Source organism: Protopterus annectens, chromosome 10.part0 (genome assembly GCF_019279795.1).
Source record: "Protopterus annectens isolate FY-2018-M chromosome 10.part0, PAN1.0, whole genome shotgun sequence".
In the NCBI taxonomy this organism is placed as follows: Eukaryota; Metazoa; Chordata; order Ceratodontiformes; family Protopteridae; genus Protopterus; species Protopterus annectens.
Genome location: NC_056744.1, coordinates 875,873,085 through 875,889,382, shown reverse-complemented (window position 1 = coordinate 875,889,382; position 16,298 = coordinate 875,873,085). Strand labels below are relative to the sequence as shown.

Genomic DNA, 16,298 nt, shown 5'->3' with positions numbered 1-16,298 from the left:
CTTGGGAGTCGATCATTTCCAGTTCCGGGCCCTGCCTTTTGGTCTCACCTCAGCCCCATGGGTATTCACCAAATGTATGGCAGTGGTAGCAGCTCACCTCAGACTGCAGGGAATCCAAGTTTTTCCCTATTTGGACGATTGGCTCCTGATGGCCCCCACAAGGCATCAACTACTGGACAGTATTCACTACGCTCTCTCCCTGTTCCATCGCCTAGGGATCACAGTGAACATTGCGAAATCCTCCCTGACTCCAACACAAAAATTGGAATTCATAGGCACTCGGTTGGACACCACCTCTTAGATTGCAGCCTTACCTCCTCAAAGGGTGTCGCTTATTCGCAACCTGGTTCAGACTGGAGCTAACCTGCTCTCCAGTCTCACTCATTCTCAGGGCTCTAGGATCGATGGCTGCAGCCATTTATTTGGTTCTGATGGCTGGGTACCACATGAGGGTCCTTCAGTGCACCCTCGCAGTTCAGTGGTCAGCATGGCAGCATCTTTTGTCTTTTCCCATTCGGCTCACCTCAGTGTGTCATAAGCTTCTGTCGTGGTGGAATCGATCTCCGGATCTCCTAGTAGGCAGACCTTTCGTTCCTCCAACTCCTGTGGCGACAGTCAGCTCTGATGCTTCCCTCCTGGGGTGCAGGGGGCATTTTCAGGGACAGACTGTCCAAGGGACTTAATTGCCCGCAGAGACCAAACTGCACATTAATGTTCTGGAGATGAGCAGTCCTTTTATCATTGCAAACCTTTCAAGACTGCCTTCCTCATAGGACAATTTCAGTTCTATCAGACAAACATGGCTGTTGTGTGGTATATAAACAAGCAAGGGGGCACACATTCTTATCTGCTGTGTCGCGGGGCCGTGAGGGTCTGGGAGTGAGTGATGGCCACGGAGTGCATTCTCATTGCAACGCATATTCCCGGAGAATCAGTCCAGTTCTGGATCTGCTATCTCATCCTTCTCTTCTACTGTTCCTGAATCTTCAGACCCTACATCTGACAGTGTGGTATGTCCACTTCCAGTGATTTTGGCTAAGTCCAGGCTAGCTTCACCCGTGAAGGAGATTATTCTTGCTTCCCAGAGGTCTTTTACCAGAAAAGTTTATTCCAGTAAATGGAAGAGGTTTGCTGTTTGAGCAAAGAATAAGATTTTAGACCCCTTCTCCACCCCTATTCCCAAAATACTTCTCTTCTTGACCTCTCTTTTTAAAGAAGGAGCTAGTTTTTCCACTGTTAAGATACAGTTGGCAGCCATTTCAAATTTTCACCTTGGTGGTGATTTGACCTTTTCTGCACGCCTATGTAAGGCCTTTTTAAAAGGAATTTTTCTATTAAGGCCTCATGTTAAACATCCTTCTCCTCCATGGGATTTGACTTTGGTGCTTCAGGCTTTAACAAAATCTCTCTTTGAACCAGCGGCTTCATGCAATATTAAATTTCTCTCCTGGAAGACTGGCTTTTTAGTGGCAATTACTTCAGCAAAGAGAGTCTCGGAGCTGCAAGCTCTTACTGTCAAGCCACTCTATTTAATTTTCCACAAGGACAGTGTGTCTCTAAAACGTGATCCATCATTCATGCCTTAAGTGGCTTTATCAGCGAATATCAATCAGTGTATTCACTTACCAGTGTTTTTCCCTAACTTTTCCAATAAAGGGGAATATATTCTGCACACATTGGGCGTTCATCGTCAACTTCACTTTTATTTACATCGAACGTGAGAATTTAGGCATTCAGTGCAACTATTTGTGGCCTTCTCTGTTAATAGAAAAGGCAGGGGTATTTCGAAAGTCACGATTTCCCATTGGATTTCGCAGTGTATTTCCTTTATTTATTTTTATTTATTCTTCAGAGGGTATTTCCTTCGCCACACCAGTGAGGGCAGTTTCTACTTCCATTGCCTTTGCAGATGGTCAGTCTTTAGATGACATTTGTGTGGCAGCAACGTGGTGTTCTCCCCACATTTGTTTCCCACTATATGTTGGATTTGATTTCCAGAGGAAGGGCTTCATTTGGCTCCACAGTTCTTTGGCATGACCTTCCTTGAGACCTCGCAGGATTTAGGTAGCTGGGGATTCTGACCCTAACATGAGGAATGCTGACTAGATAACATCAAATTTATAGTTATGTACTTACCATAACTTGGCTTCTGTTTTATCTGTAGTCACCATTTATCAAGATCCCACCCTCCAGCCCCCCCTGCCTGGAAGATTGGTTGGATTTGGAGGTTCTATTTGGTTTCTATGTTTTATCGGTCTTCATTCCTTGTGTAAACTCGATCTGAGGGAGTGTAGGGCAGCAGAGCATTATGGGAGGGGAGGAGCTTGAGCAAACCTGTGTTCTGAGTATGCCGGCTCTGATCCGATATCGGATCCAAGACCCTAACATGATGAATGGTGACTACAGGTAACACAGATGCCAAGTTATGGTAAGTACATAACTATAAATTCAGTAGGATCACTTTCTTCAGTGTCCAAAGATTTGCCAGTAAATGAGTTATTTGACCCATTAATTTGCCTGTAAGATGCGTGTGTGTGTGTGTGTGTGTGTGTGTGTGTGTGTGTGTGTGTGTGTGTGTGTGTGTGTGTGTGTGTGTGTGTCCCTGTTGTGAGGGGACTGACATATTCCCATCTAGGACTGGTTCTCTGATGGGCTCTCAGTCCCACTGTGACCTTAAACCAGAAAAAGTGGACATCACAAAGTAAATAAATAATGTAAAAAATGTATTATGTATCTGCATAATTCAAGGTAGTAAGCAAAATATAGTTATGCTTTCCTTTTCACAGGTGCTCTGAGCCAGCTGAACAAACCTTTGGAAGAAAATAGATGTTATTTTTTTTTCTTTTCTTTTTCAAGACAACTGAACTTGAACTGTAAATAGATATAGTAATAAATTTACCTGTATGGTAATTTTGTAGCTAGAAATAGGTATTTGAAGGAGTTTTTTTATTTATATATTTTATTTTTATTATTATTTGTTTTTAACAGAAAGAGGAAGGTAAAATTCAAGGGCAGCTCAACAATTCAGACTCCAACCAGTATATTAGAGAACTGAAGGATCAGATATCAGAGCTGAAACATGAGGTAAGTGATTAAACAAGTTCAGAACTTGCTGGTTTGTAACTTCTTTCCAGTATCTTTGTACAGCATAAGTTTTTTTTTATGATCATAATAAACTAAACATTCGGCTGTATTGGTTATACTAGTGTCCCAAGACATACCTCTCAACTGTCCAGATTTTTGCCTCATATTTATGGTCTCTTCATCATAAAAGTTGTGGCTTTCTGGCAAATCGCTGAGAACCAAAGTCACTAAATAATGTGCATTTCAGGTTCAGACTTCATATCCTTTAGAAAATGCATACCGTTTTATTTATTTATTATTTATTTCACATTTGTTAACCGGGTTGGTCCAGCTGGGTAAGAATTTACCATTTTTCAATGGAGACCCGAGGGGAAAAGCCCCAAACAGACATACAAATACATACAAATAGAGACAAATTAACAATATTAAAGAGCAAAACAATCTTATGGATACAATGGATAAGAACATAATATACTCATTGGAATAGTACATAGCTATATATACAAAAAGTGTGGATAGATGGGGTAAAAATGTTTATACTTCTGCAACCTTAGCAATCAGGGCTTTAAACTGTCAATTCCATATGCTAAAATATCAACAGCATATCATAGGACTACTTAAACAGAAAATGATGTTGATTTCTGACTGTATGGAGAATAAAGATTTGCAGGATTTATTGACTTCAGCTGAACAAGTTAGCAAACATACTTTGCAATGTGGTTTTGATTCCTTAGAGGCCTCTTGTAGGGCTGCTTTTACTGAGTATGTGCTTAGAAGGCATGCTTGGCTTAAGGAGCAATCTCTGCCTGATCATGTTAAAGCAAAACGTTTGGATGCTCCTTTACAGCAGGACCGCTTATTTGGTAACAAGGCTGAATAAGTTCTAAAAACAAACTGTGAAAGATTTCTTACAAGTGCAACCTCCTAGGTTTAGTAGGCATTGGCCTACTAAGAACTGGTCCTTTCCAGCTCCTTCCAGAGCCGCTACGGCCAAACCCAGACATTCTAAAACCACCAGGTTTCAGTCCCAAGGGACTTTCAGTACTAAGCAATGGGGTGCTTCCACTTCCAAATCTGGAAACAACAAGGCACCACCCTATGGTAAACAGTCTCAATGACTTCTCTTTTAAATTACTAAGCACTTACCTCTTAGCCTCCCCTTTGGGGGGAAAACTGGCTCTTCATTCAAGAAACTGGCAACTTATAACCCAGGACAAATGGGTTTTAAATATAATGTTCTAGGGATACAGACTTCATTTCCACACGCTGCCAACTCCAGACGGGTGGCCAGACCTGCCCTCATATCTGTGGGCAGAGGCTCAGAAACAAGTACTTTCCCTCCTAAACATGGGGGCTATTCAACTAGTACCAGAAGAGGAAAAGGGACAAGATTTCTATTCCAGACTTTTCCTGGTACCCAGAAAAGACAAATCATGGTGTCCAGTTCTGGACATTCCAAAATTCAAGATACTGACTCTTCACCAGTTACTTCCCATGCTAGGCAAGGATGCCTGATTGGCAACTCTCTGCTTAAAAGAGGATTACCTGCATATCCCAATCAGGGAATCTTGCAGAAGATTCCTACGCTTCAAAGCAGGCTACATGCATTATCAGTTCTCTGCACTGCCCTTTGGCTTGTCTACTGCGCCCAGGGTATTCACAAAGTGCCTGGCTTCAGTAATTGCATTTTGCAGGCAAAGACATATTCAAATATATCCATACCTGGATGATTGTCTAATTCAGGCAGAAAACCAGGCCATTCTTCTAAAACATCTGGCGTTTGTAAAAATACTTCTAACCTGTGTAGGGTACACCATAATCAAAAAGAAATCTCAACTGTTACCCTCTCAGAAAATTACATTCCTGGGTGCAAGCTTGAACACAACTGCCCAGATGGCTTTCCTTACACCAGAAAAGCAAATTCATTTGGTGTCTTACTTCAAACAGGTGGCCACAAAAACCCTGCTATCTGCAAGGCAAATACTGCAAGCCTTGGGGTTCATGGCCTCAAGCATTCTTCTAATTCCATATGCAAGACTGCGTATGAGGAAACTTCAGTGGTACTTAAAAAGTTTATGGAGTCAACATTGTAACAGCCTGGAAACAATGATTCCTATCATACCTTGCCTGCTCCTAGAGTTCCTATGGTGGGCAAAGGCCTGCCACCAAAACAAGGGACTGCCATTCACACCACCCCCTGCCACTCAAACCCTAGCTACAGATGCATCAGACTATGTATGGGGGGGGGGGCTCATCTGGCAGGGAAGTGCATTCAGGGCAAATGGAGCCCAAGTCAAATGCACCTTCATATCAATCAAAAAGAAATACTAGCTGTACAGAATGCACTGACAGCCTTCAAGGATTACCTTCATCCAGGACAATTATTGATAAAGATGGACAATGCCACAGTTATGTGGTACATAAACAAGCAGGGGTGTACACATTCCTGCCCTCGCTGCAGACTAGCCATGGTATTGTGGAACATGGCCTTGAGCTACCAAGTACAACTACAAGCTCAATTCCTGTCAGGAAAGAAGAATGTTCTGGCAGACGAACTAAGAAGAAATTTCATGGACCCTCACGAATGGAAACTGAAACCACGGATTTTCAACATGTTGACACGCAAATGGGGGAGCCCAGACGTAGATCTTTTTGCCTCACCCCAGAACTACCAGTTGGACAAATTTTGCACAAGAACTCATCACAAAACAGCCTGGAAAGTCGATGCTCTGTCCTTCAGCTGGAAAAACCTCAGTCTATGCCTTTCCCCTTTTGCCTTTGCTCTCCAAAGTTCTACTAAAAGTCAAACGGGACAAACCAAAAATTATTTTGATTGCTCCAGACTGGCCTCGCCAACACTGGTACCCACTCATGTGCAGCGTGTCACACATTTCTCTGTGTCACCCGCCTCAGACACCTTCCTTACTGTCTCAGCAGGAGAACCAAATTCTGCACACTCAGCTCCAAACATTGAATCTTGCAGCTTGGCTAATCACTTAAATTCACCCTTAGCATCCCTCGGCAAACCTGTGATGGATGTCATTTTGGAGGCGAGAAGACCTAGAACTAGAAAATCTTATGCTGACAAATGGAAAAGATTCTGTGCCTGGAATCAATCTCAAGGGATGAGCACAGCAGTGCACAATTTACCTCAGATTTTGCAATACTGAATGGAGATGCTTCATAAGGGCCTGTCTTTTTCTTCCATAAAAATCCATGCCTCAGCCATTTCAGCTCATTACAACACAAACCCCCCTCTTCTCTCATCCTCTTCTAAAGCAGTATCTCAGAGGGGCCAAAAACTTGAGACCACCCAGGAGAGCTCCAAACCCTGCCTGGGACCTGAACTTTGTATTGGAGAAACTCACTCTACCTCCTTTCCAGCCAGCTGCAACTGCATACTTAAAATTTCTTTCCTGGAAAACAGCCTTCCTTTTAGCAATCACTTCAGCTAGAAGGATATCTAAATTACAGGCCCTTATGGCAGTAGAGCCTTTCATCATCTTTCATGCGGACAGGGTATCACTCAGGACCAATCCATCATTCATGCCCAAGGTGGTATCCAGTGTGGCTCTTAATCAGTCCATTCATTTGCCAACTTTCTTTCCCAAACCACAGAACAAGGGAGACCGGATTCTGCATTCATTGGATGTACACAGACAACTTAGATTCTACTTGGACAGGACTAAATCTCGAAGAAAATCTGAACAACTGCTGGTAGCATTTGCTGCAGGAGCAGAGGGGAAGGCTATTTCAAAGCAAACCATTTCTAAATGGATAGGCCATTGTGTTCATTTCTGTTATAAGCATCATGGAAAACCTATCCTCCAGGGGATCAGATCTCATTCCACCAGGGCTGCATCTACTTCAGCAGCCTTTCTTAGAGATGTTCCTACCAGGGATATTCTAGAAGCTGCTACCTGGAGTTCAGTTCATACGTTCACCAAGCATTATCACTTACCAATTTTCTCAAAATCCAGAGCTGGCTTGGCCACTGCTGTTTTGCAGGGCTTAATAGCTGGTCCTAATGCTGTATAAATCCATCTTCCCAACCTTAGCTTTGTGAATCTACCCAAATGTAATGACTGCAACAGTGAAACAAGATGAACATAGTACAGTTGTGTACACTTACCATAAATGTGGATGTTCGAGTGTATTCACTGTTGCAGTCCTGGTTACCCTCCCTCCATCCCCCTGTTTTTCTTTTCTATACCTCTTCTTTCTTTTATTGTGCTTAAAAGCCTTTTTGATGTATTTGCTTTTGTTTGGAGGTATATTTTTGTGTTTATATTTATATGCGTGTGTGTGTGTGTGTGTGTGTGTGTGTGTGTGTGTGTGTGTGTGTGTGTGTATATATATATATATATATATATATATATATGTATGTATATATGTGTGTGCGTGTGTATATATATATATATATATATATATATATATATTGCTCTCCATTTGGGGGGCACCTGACATCTGGGGCAAAAAAAACTGATGTAATGGCGTCGGCTGCATGTTTTATACCCCTGACGTCATGGAAGAAGGGACAGCAACCGACGCAGGACCCAAGACTTTGTTAATCAGGCCGACTGAGGGCAATCTGCCAGCAGATTACCCAAATGTAATGACTGCAACAGTGAATGCACTCGAACATCTACAGTTATGGTAAGTGTGCACAACTACTTTACCACAAGAGTCTGTAAAACCACAACACTACTGTAAGAGTATTCACATGCAGAATGCTGGCATCTACTGTTGTAAAAAATTTTTTTTGGTAATGTGAGTGCAACTTCCTCATTGTCATTTAAGAGATTTCATCATTTTTAAACTTCTTACCATTTTATAGAGTTGCTTTAATACTGTTGGAGTTTTGAGCAAATAAAATCTCTGGTATTTGAGTAAAATATGCTTTTTATCTTGCTCTGTGATATTTTTGTGGTAACCATTTGAGATACCAATAGTTGGGTGCAAGTCCTAGAATAGTGAGACTGAATGACTGAAAAATGTCAGCCTGCATATAGTAAGTCCAAATTTTCAAAAATAATCACTTTATTCTGAGGTATGGTGATCTCAGAGTTGGTACCCATATGTTTGGGAAGTTCAGGGAGGGCTTCTCCTCTGCAAAAAAGCAACAGTGTTGTTCAAGGTTTGCTGCTCACCTGTATTTTCAGACTATTTTTTAGGTGCTTGCTTTTAGAGGTTCAGAATTACAGTAGGGGAATCTATAATTTTGCAGCTTTTGCGGGATAAATTTTTTTGCTTGTTTTTAGTTCCCTGTTGCTTACCTCTTGTGCTTTTAACGGTATTGTTAAAAAGCACTTTTTTTGTGTATGGTACTATCAGTTGTATATAGAACTGATTTTGCTGCCTTTGCCAGAATACTAGAATTCACTTTATTTGCAAGAAGTGGCACAGACACTCAGATTAAGTGAGAAGATGTAGTGAATACCCCATTTAAAATTAAACAGAGTATTGTATCAAAGGTGAGTTTGGACACATTTTTGCAAACTTGCAAAGAAAGTGAATGTCTGTGAGCATTTTGCAGTTGTGTTAAGGATTAAAAGAAGTAAAGATCTAGAGAATTATGATTCCACATTTAACATTTAAACCGTTGAGTGCTGCTAACATATATGAATTCATTCAAAGATAGTTTCCATTCTGTTCAGCTAATTTTCACGGGTCTATATGACAAACTTTTTCTTTCTTCTTTTTCTTTAATAATTGATAGTTTCAGACAGGAAACATTTTTTATTTCTTTCCTTTGCACTTTAAAAGTGCTAAGTTTAGGCAGGAAGCAGGCTGTATTTCTTCATGCTTTTGTGTCTTAAGAGGGGGAGGGGTGTACATTGGTATCTTGCTGTTTCTTCATTTGTGAATGTAGGTAGTAGGGGCTTAAACATCTTTGACTTAGGATTTCTTCATAGGTTCATAGGGAGGTACTAAGCTATCTGCCCGAGGGTATTTATAAGCCTAGCCAGAGTGTCAGCTTTCACCGCCCCATTGATTAATTAAATGAGCCTCTGTCAAGAAGAGCCAATGAAGTGATCCAAGGGGTGTATTTTCTGTTGCCCATCCACTCGTCAAGGTTTCTCTTGAAGAGTATTAGTGAAGGGCTTTGCCTAATGTAGTTAGGAATTTTGTACCAAAGCATGGGGAGTCTCTGTGACAGGAATATATCCCTCCAGCATGTTCTATTTATTGTGGCGAGGTTTAGCTCACTAGATGAGTGGCTTGCAGTGGCTTGAATTTCTTTAGGTGGAGCATGTCCATCAATTCTGAGTTGGACATGGCTTTGTAAGTCAGGCAGAGATCACCTCTTGAGTAAGCGATATGCGACTAAGTTCAGCTGGAGTTGTTCCAGTCGGGCTGCATAGGACATATGTTTGAGGCCAGTAATCCTCTTGGTGAGATACTTTTGTGGTCTTTCCAGCTGTTGGAAGTGTCTTGTGAGGTACATCCCAAATGGGGCATTGTACTCTACGATGGGTCTAATGAGTGACTATTAGAGTGGCACTATAACCTCTTTATTTCTAGATGCGAAACCTTTAGTAATTAGATGGGCTACATAGAAGGATTTCCTAACTACTTTGGCAATATGATTGTCAAAGGAGAGATTACTATCTACCTGGGTCTCCAGATCTCTTATTACCTCTTCTGTATTAAGGGGGATGCCACTTATGTGGTAATTCATGGGTGTTTTGTTTTTCCCAAACGGTATGACTATGCATTTTTTGGCATTTAGCTTGAGACCATGACTTTGACACCAGGTGTCCGTCTCAGTAAGGCCCTTTTGGAGAATGTCCGTGTCAGCTGGAGAGTCAATTATGGCTCCCAGTTTGCAGTCATCAGCGAACTTGGTTAGCCATAGTCCTCCTGTGTTTGCCTGTACTTCTGAGAAGTATATGCTGAACAGTAGGTGTCCCAGGACCGAGCCTTGTGGGACACCACTTGTGACTGGTTCAGAGTCGGACCTGGAGCCAGCTCTTCTTACCGTGTGAGTTCTGTCTGTAAGCCAGTTGACAACCCATCTCGTGACGTAGGGATTTATGTTTAGGCTGGTGAGTTATTCTATAATTCCAGAGTGGGGAATGGTGTCAAAAGCCTTGGCGAGGTCAAGGTAGGCTGTGTGAACTACCTTCCCCTCATCTATGGCCTTGGTGACTGTCTCGAAGAAGTCAGCCAGGTTTAGTAGGCATGATCTGCCCTTAACAAAGCCAAACTGGGTCGGGTCAAGTATTTGGAGGTTCCCAATGTCTTTGTTAATGAGTTCCATGATGATGCGCTCCATCGCCTTGCAGACAAGGCTAGTCAGGCTTATGGGGCGATAGTTACCAGGGTCAGTTGTAGCCCCTCCTTTGTGGAGCAGAATAACCGTTGCTGTGCACCATTCTATGGGCACGTAGCCTGTGGAGAGACTGAGGTTGAACAGTGTGTTTAGGTGGGGGGTTAGTTTGTTTTGTAGTTCGTGCAAGACGCATCTGGGACACCATCTGGCCCCACTGACGCTGTGCTTTTGGCTTTTTAAAGGGCTGTTTTCACCTGTGCATCTGTGATTTCCGGGACACTACACTTTTCCAGTATTGTTGTGGGCCCTTTTGGGGGTAAGAGGGGGGTGAAGTTTGCACTGAATCTATCTGCCAGGATGTTGGCAATATCAGTAGGTTCAGTATATTTTGTGCTATTTTGCAATAGCTCAGAGCATATCTGCGAGTTGCCACTTAGATTCTTGACATAGCTAAAAAAGGCTTTTTGGTTATCTTTCGAATCCTTCGCTATTTTTCTTTCGAAGTTAGCCTTGGATGATTTTATGAGGGACCTTAGTTTCTTACTGATACTGGTCATGGATGTCTTTCCTTCTTGGGATTTGCTTTTTTTCTGAACTAGTTTCCTCCTCCTATTGTATAGCCTGTTTATGGCAGGGGTCCACCAGACTGGTTTCCTTCTTTTAGGGGGAGTGAGTCTTGGTTTTGCTAGGGATGGCACGATCTATGCATCCTTGTAGGTGCTCATAGAGTGCATTTGTAAAGGTTCCTGCATCTTGGACACTGTTATTCTTTAGCGTGGGGGCTGTGAAACCTACCACCTCTGTCTTAAGTAAGGTGAAGTTTGCTATAGAAAAGTTTTTCACTGTAGTTTCCTTGGTTGGAGGTGGTGGTGTGGTGTGGACGTCCAGAGTGATTAGTTTATGGTCTGATCTAACCAGTGACGGGTTGACCTCCGGTGTGGAACACCTGTCGCCCATGTTGGTGATGACCAGGTCCAATATGTTGTGGCCTCTGGTAGGGGGTTTTACCAGCTGATCCAGGGCATTTGAGTTGATAGATTCCAGGAAGCACTGGACCTGGGAGTTTGTACTTGAGTCGTTTTTCCAGTTAACGGTAGGGTAATTGAAATCACCCAATATCAGGGTGTTTGGTAGGACCTTCATGTTTTCCAGTGTCTCCGGAAAGGCGGAGTGGTAGTCATGGAGGGTGATCTGTAGCAGGCCACAATTTGCATTGCAGATTTGCCTGATGTTAGTTGCACATGGATGATCTCGGAGGTATCATGCTGCACCACTAACCTGGAGGTGTAGGTATCCTTGATGAATATGGATAACACCCCCTACTTTTGTGTTTCAGTCCATGTTCTGTGGCCAAAATGTGTGGTATGAGTTGTAGCCCGGTAGTACAGGGGTGCTCTGTGGAGCCATGAACCAGGTTTCAGTTACTGCACAGATGTCGACGTTCTCCATACTGAGGAGTGCTTCAAGCGCATACATTTTGAGATTTAAACTCCTGGCATTGAGTAGCATAACCCTCATTTTTTTTATTTGTGCTGTTTACGGAGGTGGGTTTGACTTTTGAGCCGTGCCTAAAAAAGGCACTATGGGGGCAGCAAGAGCCTTGGTCAGTATTCGAAAGCCTAGGGGTGACAGGTGCAAGCCGTCTCTTGCGAAGCAACGAGGCTTGTCGAGCATGTCGTCCCAGGCTGACAGACACTGGATCCCTTTTGAATGACACCAGAAGCTTAGCCAATTGTTGAAATTGTCATTTCTTTCTTTATACTGCGGTATCATTCTTGGTGAGGGCAGGATGCTACTCAGGGTCAGGGTCAAACTTGCCTGGGCTACATGATCAGAGAGCTCTTCCATGTCTCTTTTCATGTAGTCCAGGGAGGTACGTCTCAGGTCATTCACACCAACATGAACAATGACAGAGTCATATTTGTACTTGTTCTGGAGTGACCTGAGTGCTTGTGTTACGTAGCGGATTCTGGCTCCCGACAGGCAGCTAACAGTAACCTTCTCCTTGTCCAGCCTAGTGAGTTGGTCGTCAGTGTGCCTGACTATAGAGTCACCTATTACTAGTGTGTTAGGTACGTTATTTTGCCTTAAGGGCTGTGATTGTGCGGCACACTGATTTTGTGTTTTATGTGTTGTCTGGTTTGTTACGGGAGGTGCAGGTTTTTTGGGTGTCTGCTTTAGTGGTCTGTGATGCTTTTGCAGGTTTTTATTTAGAGCCTCCGAGTATGATTTCATGTATTTATGTGTATTTTTTGCCAGTGCTGGTTTAGTATGTCTGTTTGAGGCTGGAGGTGTGGTGCAAGTGTTAACCTTCTCCTCATGACTGCCTGTTCCAGTCTTGTGTGAAGAGAGCTTAGCCTCCAATTTAGCTATATAACTGCATCTCTTGCATATGTTAATTTTTTGTGGTAGTAGGAGAGGGTTGTCTGTGTACATGAGGCAGTTGTAGCATTGCCTCAGGATACCCAGGTTCACCAGCTGGACTGGAGAGTATACCTGAAATTGCCCTTTGGTCATGCCTGAATAGTAGCATGAGCTGCTTAGTTGCTTGGTTGGTGAGGGGTAAATAATGAGCCTTGCCTTGCTGGGCAGTCAAGTGTCGGGGTATAGTAGTGCTTGCTATTTAGGTCTGAGCAAGTACTGGACTGTAGAATGCTTTTTAAGTGCTTAGATTGAGAGTTAGACTACTTTCAAGGGAAAAACTGAAGAGGAGACTTGGTGGAGCCAGGATAAATTTAGCCCTAGCTAACCGGCGCTGCCCGGATGTGCAAAACCGTGCAAACGTGGTTTTTACAGCAGGGAAATGAAAGAGAGAGAAATTAGCCTAAAATGGCCTATAAACTACTAACTTCTGGGCTGGAACCACTCCTCCAGGGACAGATGGCTGCTCAAAGCTCCCTCTCTCACAGATGAACAGAGAAACCAACCTCTAACCAAGTAAGGTATGGGCAACTCAGAAAATTGTAAGACAGCCTTGAATTCAGCACTAGCCTGAACACTGGACTATACTAGCTTAGAAAGGTGGGAAACAAGGAAAAAAAAATTTTTTTGAAAAGATAAGGCAAAAACAGTAAAAAAAATACACTTAAAACAGCTTTAAACTACTACAAACAGTAAAAATACACTTAAAACAGCTTTAGATGACTACAAGCAATCAGAAAAGGCTTTTAAACAAATTACCCAATTAACCAGTAAAAAAATCTCAAAACTGAGCCCTGTTCCTGTAGTCTTCAATCAGACAAGTTCTAACTGCACACTCTTGCCACTGTGGTGCAGGGGAACCTTCTCCAAAAAAGAAGGCCTGAATTAGTGCTCAAGTTATACAAACAAAGCTAGATTCAGCAGGCATGGATCTAGTTCATGCTACAGCAAACAAGAAGCACCAAGTTCAGTAAGAAACAGTTCAAAATATGCAGGCACTATAAGCCTTTAAACAGAAATTCCCAGTTCAGAAGGGCAGAGTCCAGCCTCTCCTCCCACAAGAGTGCAGACCACGAACCTTCTTAATGTAAAATAACTGGCCTGAAGCCCAAGTGCTTAAACCAGAACTAATACAGTTTTAGAATAACAGACACTGAACCTTCAATCAGCAGTTCCCAACTTAGAAGGATGTAAGCTACCTGTCCTGCCACAACAGTGCAGACCACAAACCTTCTTAATGTAAAACAACTGGTCTGAAGCCCAAGTGCTTAAAGCAAAAGGCTTAGAATGATAGTTACACCAAGCAGTAACAAATACAATTGAGTACTTTTAAGATGACGCAAATGCAAAATAAAGTAGGAAGAAACACAAATACAGTAAAAGCAGATGAAAAAAGTGCAAACTTTTTTTTTTTGAGTGAGCATATGAGATGGGCCCAGGAGGAAGTATCCAAATTCAAATTTAGAAGAGGGGCGGGCAGTTTCAAAGCCACCAACATTAACACCAAAACAAAAGAAGGGAGGGTGGTTCACTTATGCGTCCAGTTGATTGCATGTAGGTCTTAGCTGGCCAAAGCTCAGAGATTGAACAGAAATTAATCCAAAATGTACAACTTATATAAGGCAGAAACCGAGTAACAATGATGTGAACTTCCCCCACTTATCTCTGGCTATGCAGGAATTCTAACAAGCATTAAGTGAAAAAACAGAGCCATAACTTCCAGCTAGATAGTATTCAATGCAACACAAATAAATCAATTTAAATGCTGTGTTATTTGAAAGATGCAGTTAAAGATTTACTTAAATTCACTTATACGTCCAGCTGATTGCATATAGGTCTTAGCTGGGCAAAGCTCAATGTTTAAGCAGAAAATAATCCAAAATGTTCCACTTATATAAGGCAGAAACCAAAAAACAATGACATGAACTACCCCCCTCTTATCACTGGCTATGCAGGAATTCTAACATTCATTAAGTGAAAAAACAGAGCCACAACTTCCAGCTAGATAGTATTCAATACAACACAAATACATCAATTTAAATGCTATAATATTTGCAAAAAGTGCAGATAAAGATTTACTTAAATTCACTTATACGTCCAGTTGATTGCATGTAGGTCTTAGCTGGCCAAAGCTCAGAGTTTAAGCAGAAAATAATCCAAAATGTACCACTTATATAAGGCAGAAACCGAGTAACAATGAAGTGAACTACCCCCACTTATCACTGGTTATGCAGGAAGTCTAACAAACATTAATTGAAAAAACAGAGCCACAACTTCCAGCTAGATAGTATTCAGTGCAACACAAATAAATCAATTTAAATGCTGTATTATTTGAAAAAGTGCAGGTAAAGATTTACTTAAATTCACTTATACATCCAGTTGATTGCATGTAGGTCTTAGCTGGCCAAAGCTTAGAGTTTAAGCCTTGTCTTGAAGTAGGAAGAAATCATCAAAATAAAGTTAATTCAGAAGTAGCAGCTGTTATAACATTCTAGTCAGCACTGACTAAATCATCACATGGTCTGCACCATTTTGTTTCTAGAACTGGCCACCATACCTGAATCCATTTCTGTGTAGTGGTGTTGGGTCTTACATTAGTAGCGACTATCTGTTTAATGCAGTGTTAATTTTTCACCTTCTGAATTCTAATTCCAGTCCATATCCTGGAACCTTGAAACTTTAAAAGTGTAGCAGCGTTGGGGTGACTATGGAGCTTCTCATCAAGTGACTGTCAGAAACATTCTATTAGTAAGTGGTAATTTTAAAAGTAAATAAAGCACAAGATGCAAAACAAATTTGCAGTAAAAAGGGGTAAGTTAATTAGCAAAACAGCAGCCAAGAATCTAATAGTCAGTAGCTCAACAGGTAACTGTACTTGCCTTTGATGCTGGAGGACCAAAAGACTGTGGGTTCTTTTCCCACTCCTGGGCATTGGATATCTGAACCTGCAGTGCAGCATTAGAAGAGTGCTTCATTTCTGAGTGTGCCATTTTTTAAAATGAGATGTTAAACCAAGATGCTGTTTGCTTGCGTTGGTGGCAACACAGGTGGAGGTAAAAGATCAGTTCTGTAATTTCATGGCCAAATTTTCCTTAGCAGTGTAAATTCCACCTTGAGTCTTGCTGAAAAGAGGTCACTAGTTTAGCAGGAGTAATCTGATTAACAAAGGATAACTTAAGTAAAATAGACGATAAGGTGGACAATGACTACTGCATTGGCTGTGGAACAGCAGACTTCAGAAAACATTTCGGAGGATGCATTTATGCCCCATCCACAGGCACCTTTCTGGGCTGGAAGGGCAAGTTTCTAATCAGTGGGTAGAAATTGTCTAAGATTCAGCAGACCATGTCAGCTAGTCCCATCCTTGGACTGCAGAGGTCATTGACACTGTTGCAGAAGTAGCCAAGAGGAGGGAACAACTGACTACAGCTGGTTTCAGAAAGATGAGGGGAATATGGCAGATTTGTATCTATCCATATTGTCCTTCCTGCATTTCTTAATGCTTTCCTAGTATAGA

At 42.0% G+C, this 16,298-nt stretch overlaps 1 protein-coding gene across 2 annotated transcripts in view; it reads left to right on the top strand.

Moving 5' to 3' along the window:
- Positions 1-16,298, top strand: part of EVI5 (ecotropic viral integration site 5) — a gene marked incomplete in the record, with an annotated part of 2,059,651 nt that overhangs the window by 1,738,210 nt on the left and 305,143 nt on the right. For both annotated transcript variants that reach the window (XM_044085676.1, XM_044085675.1), the window contains 1 exon segment: positions 2,989-3,084. In XM_044085676.1, coding sequence (XP_043941611.1) covers positions 2,989-3,084 — 96 coding nt within the window.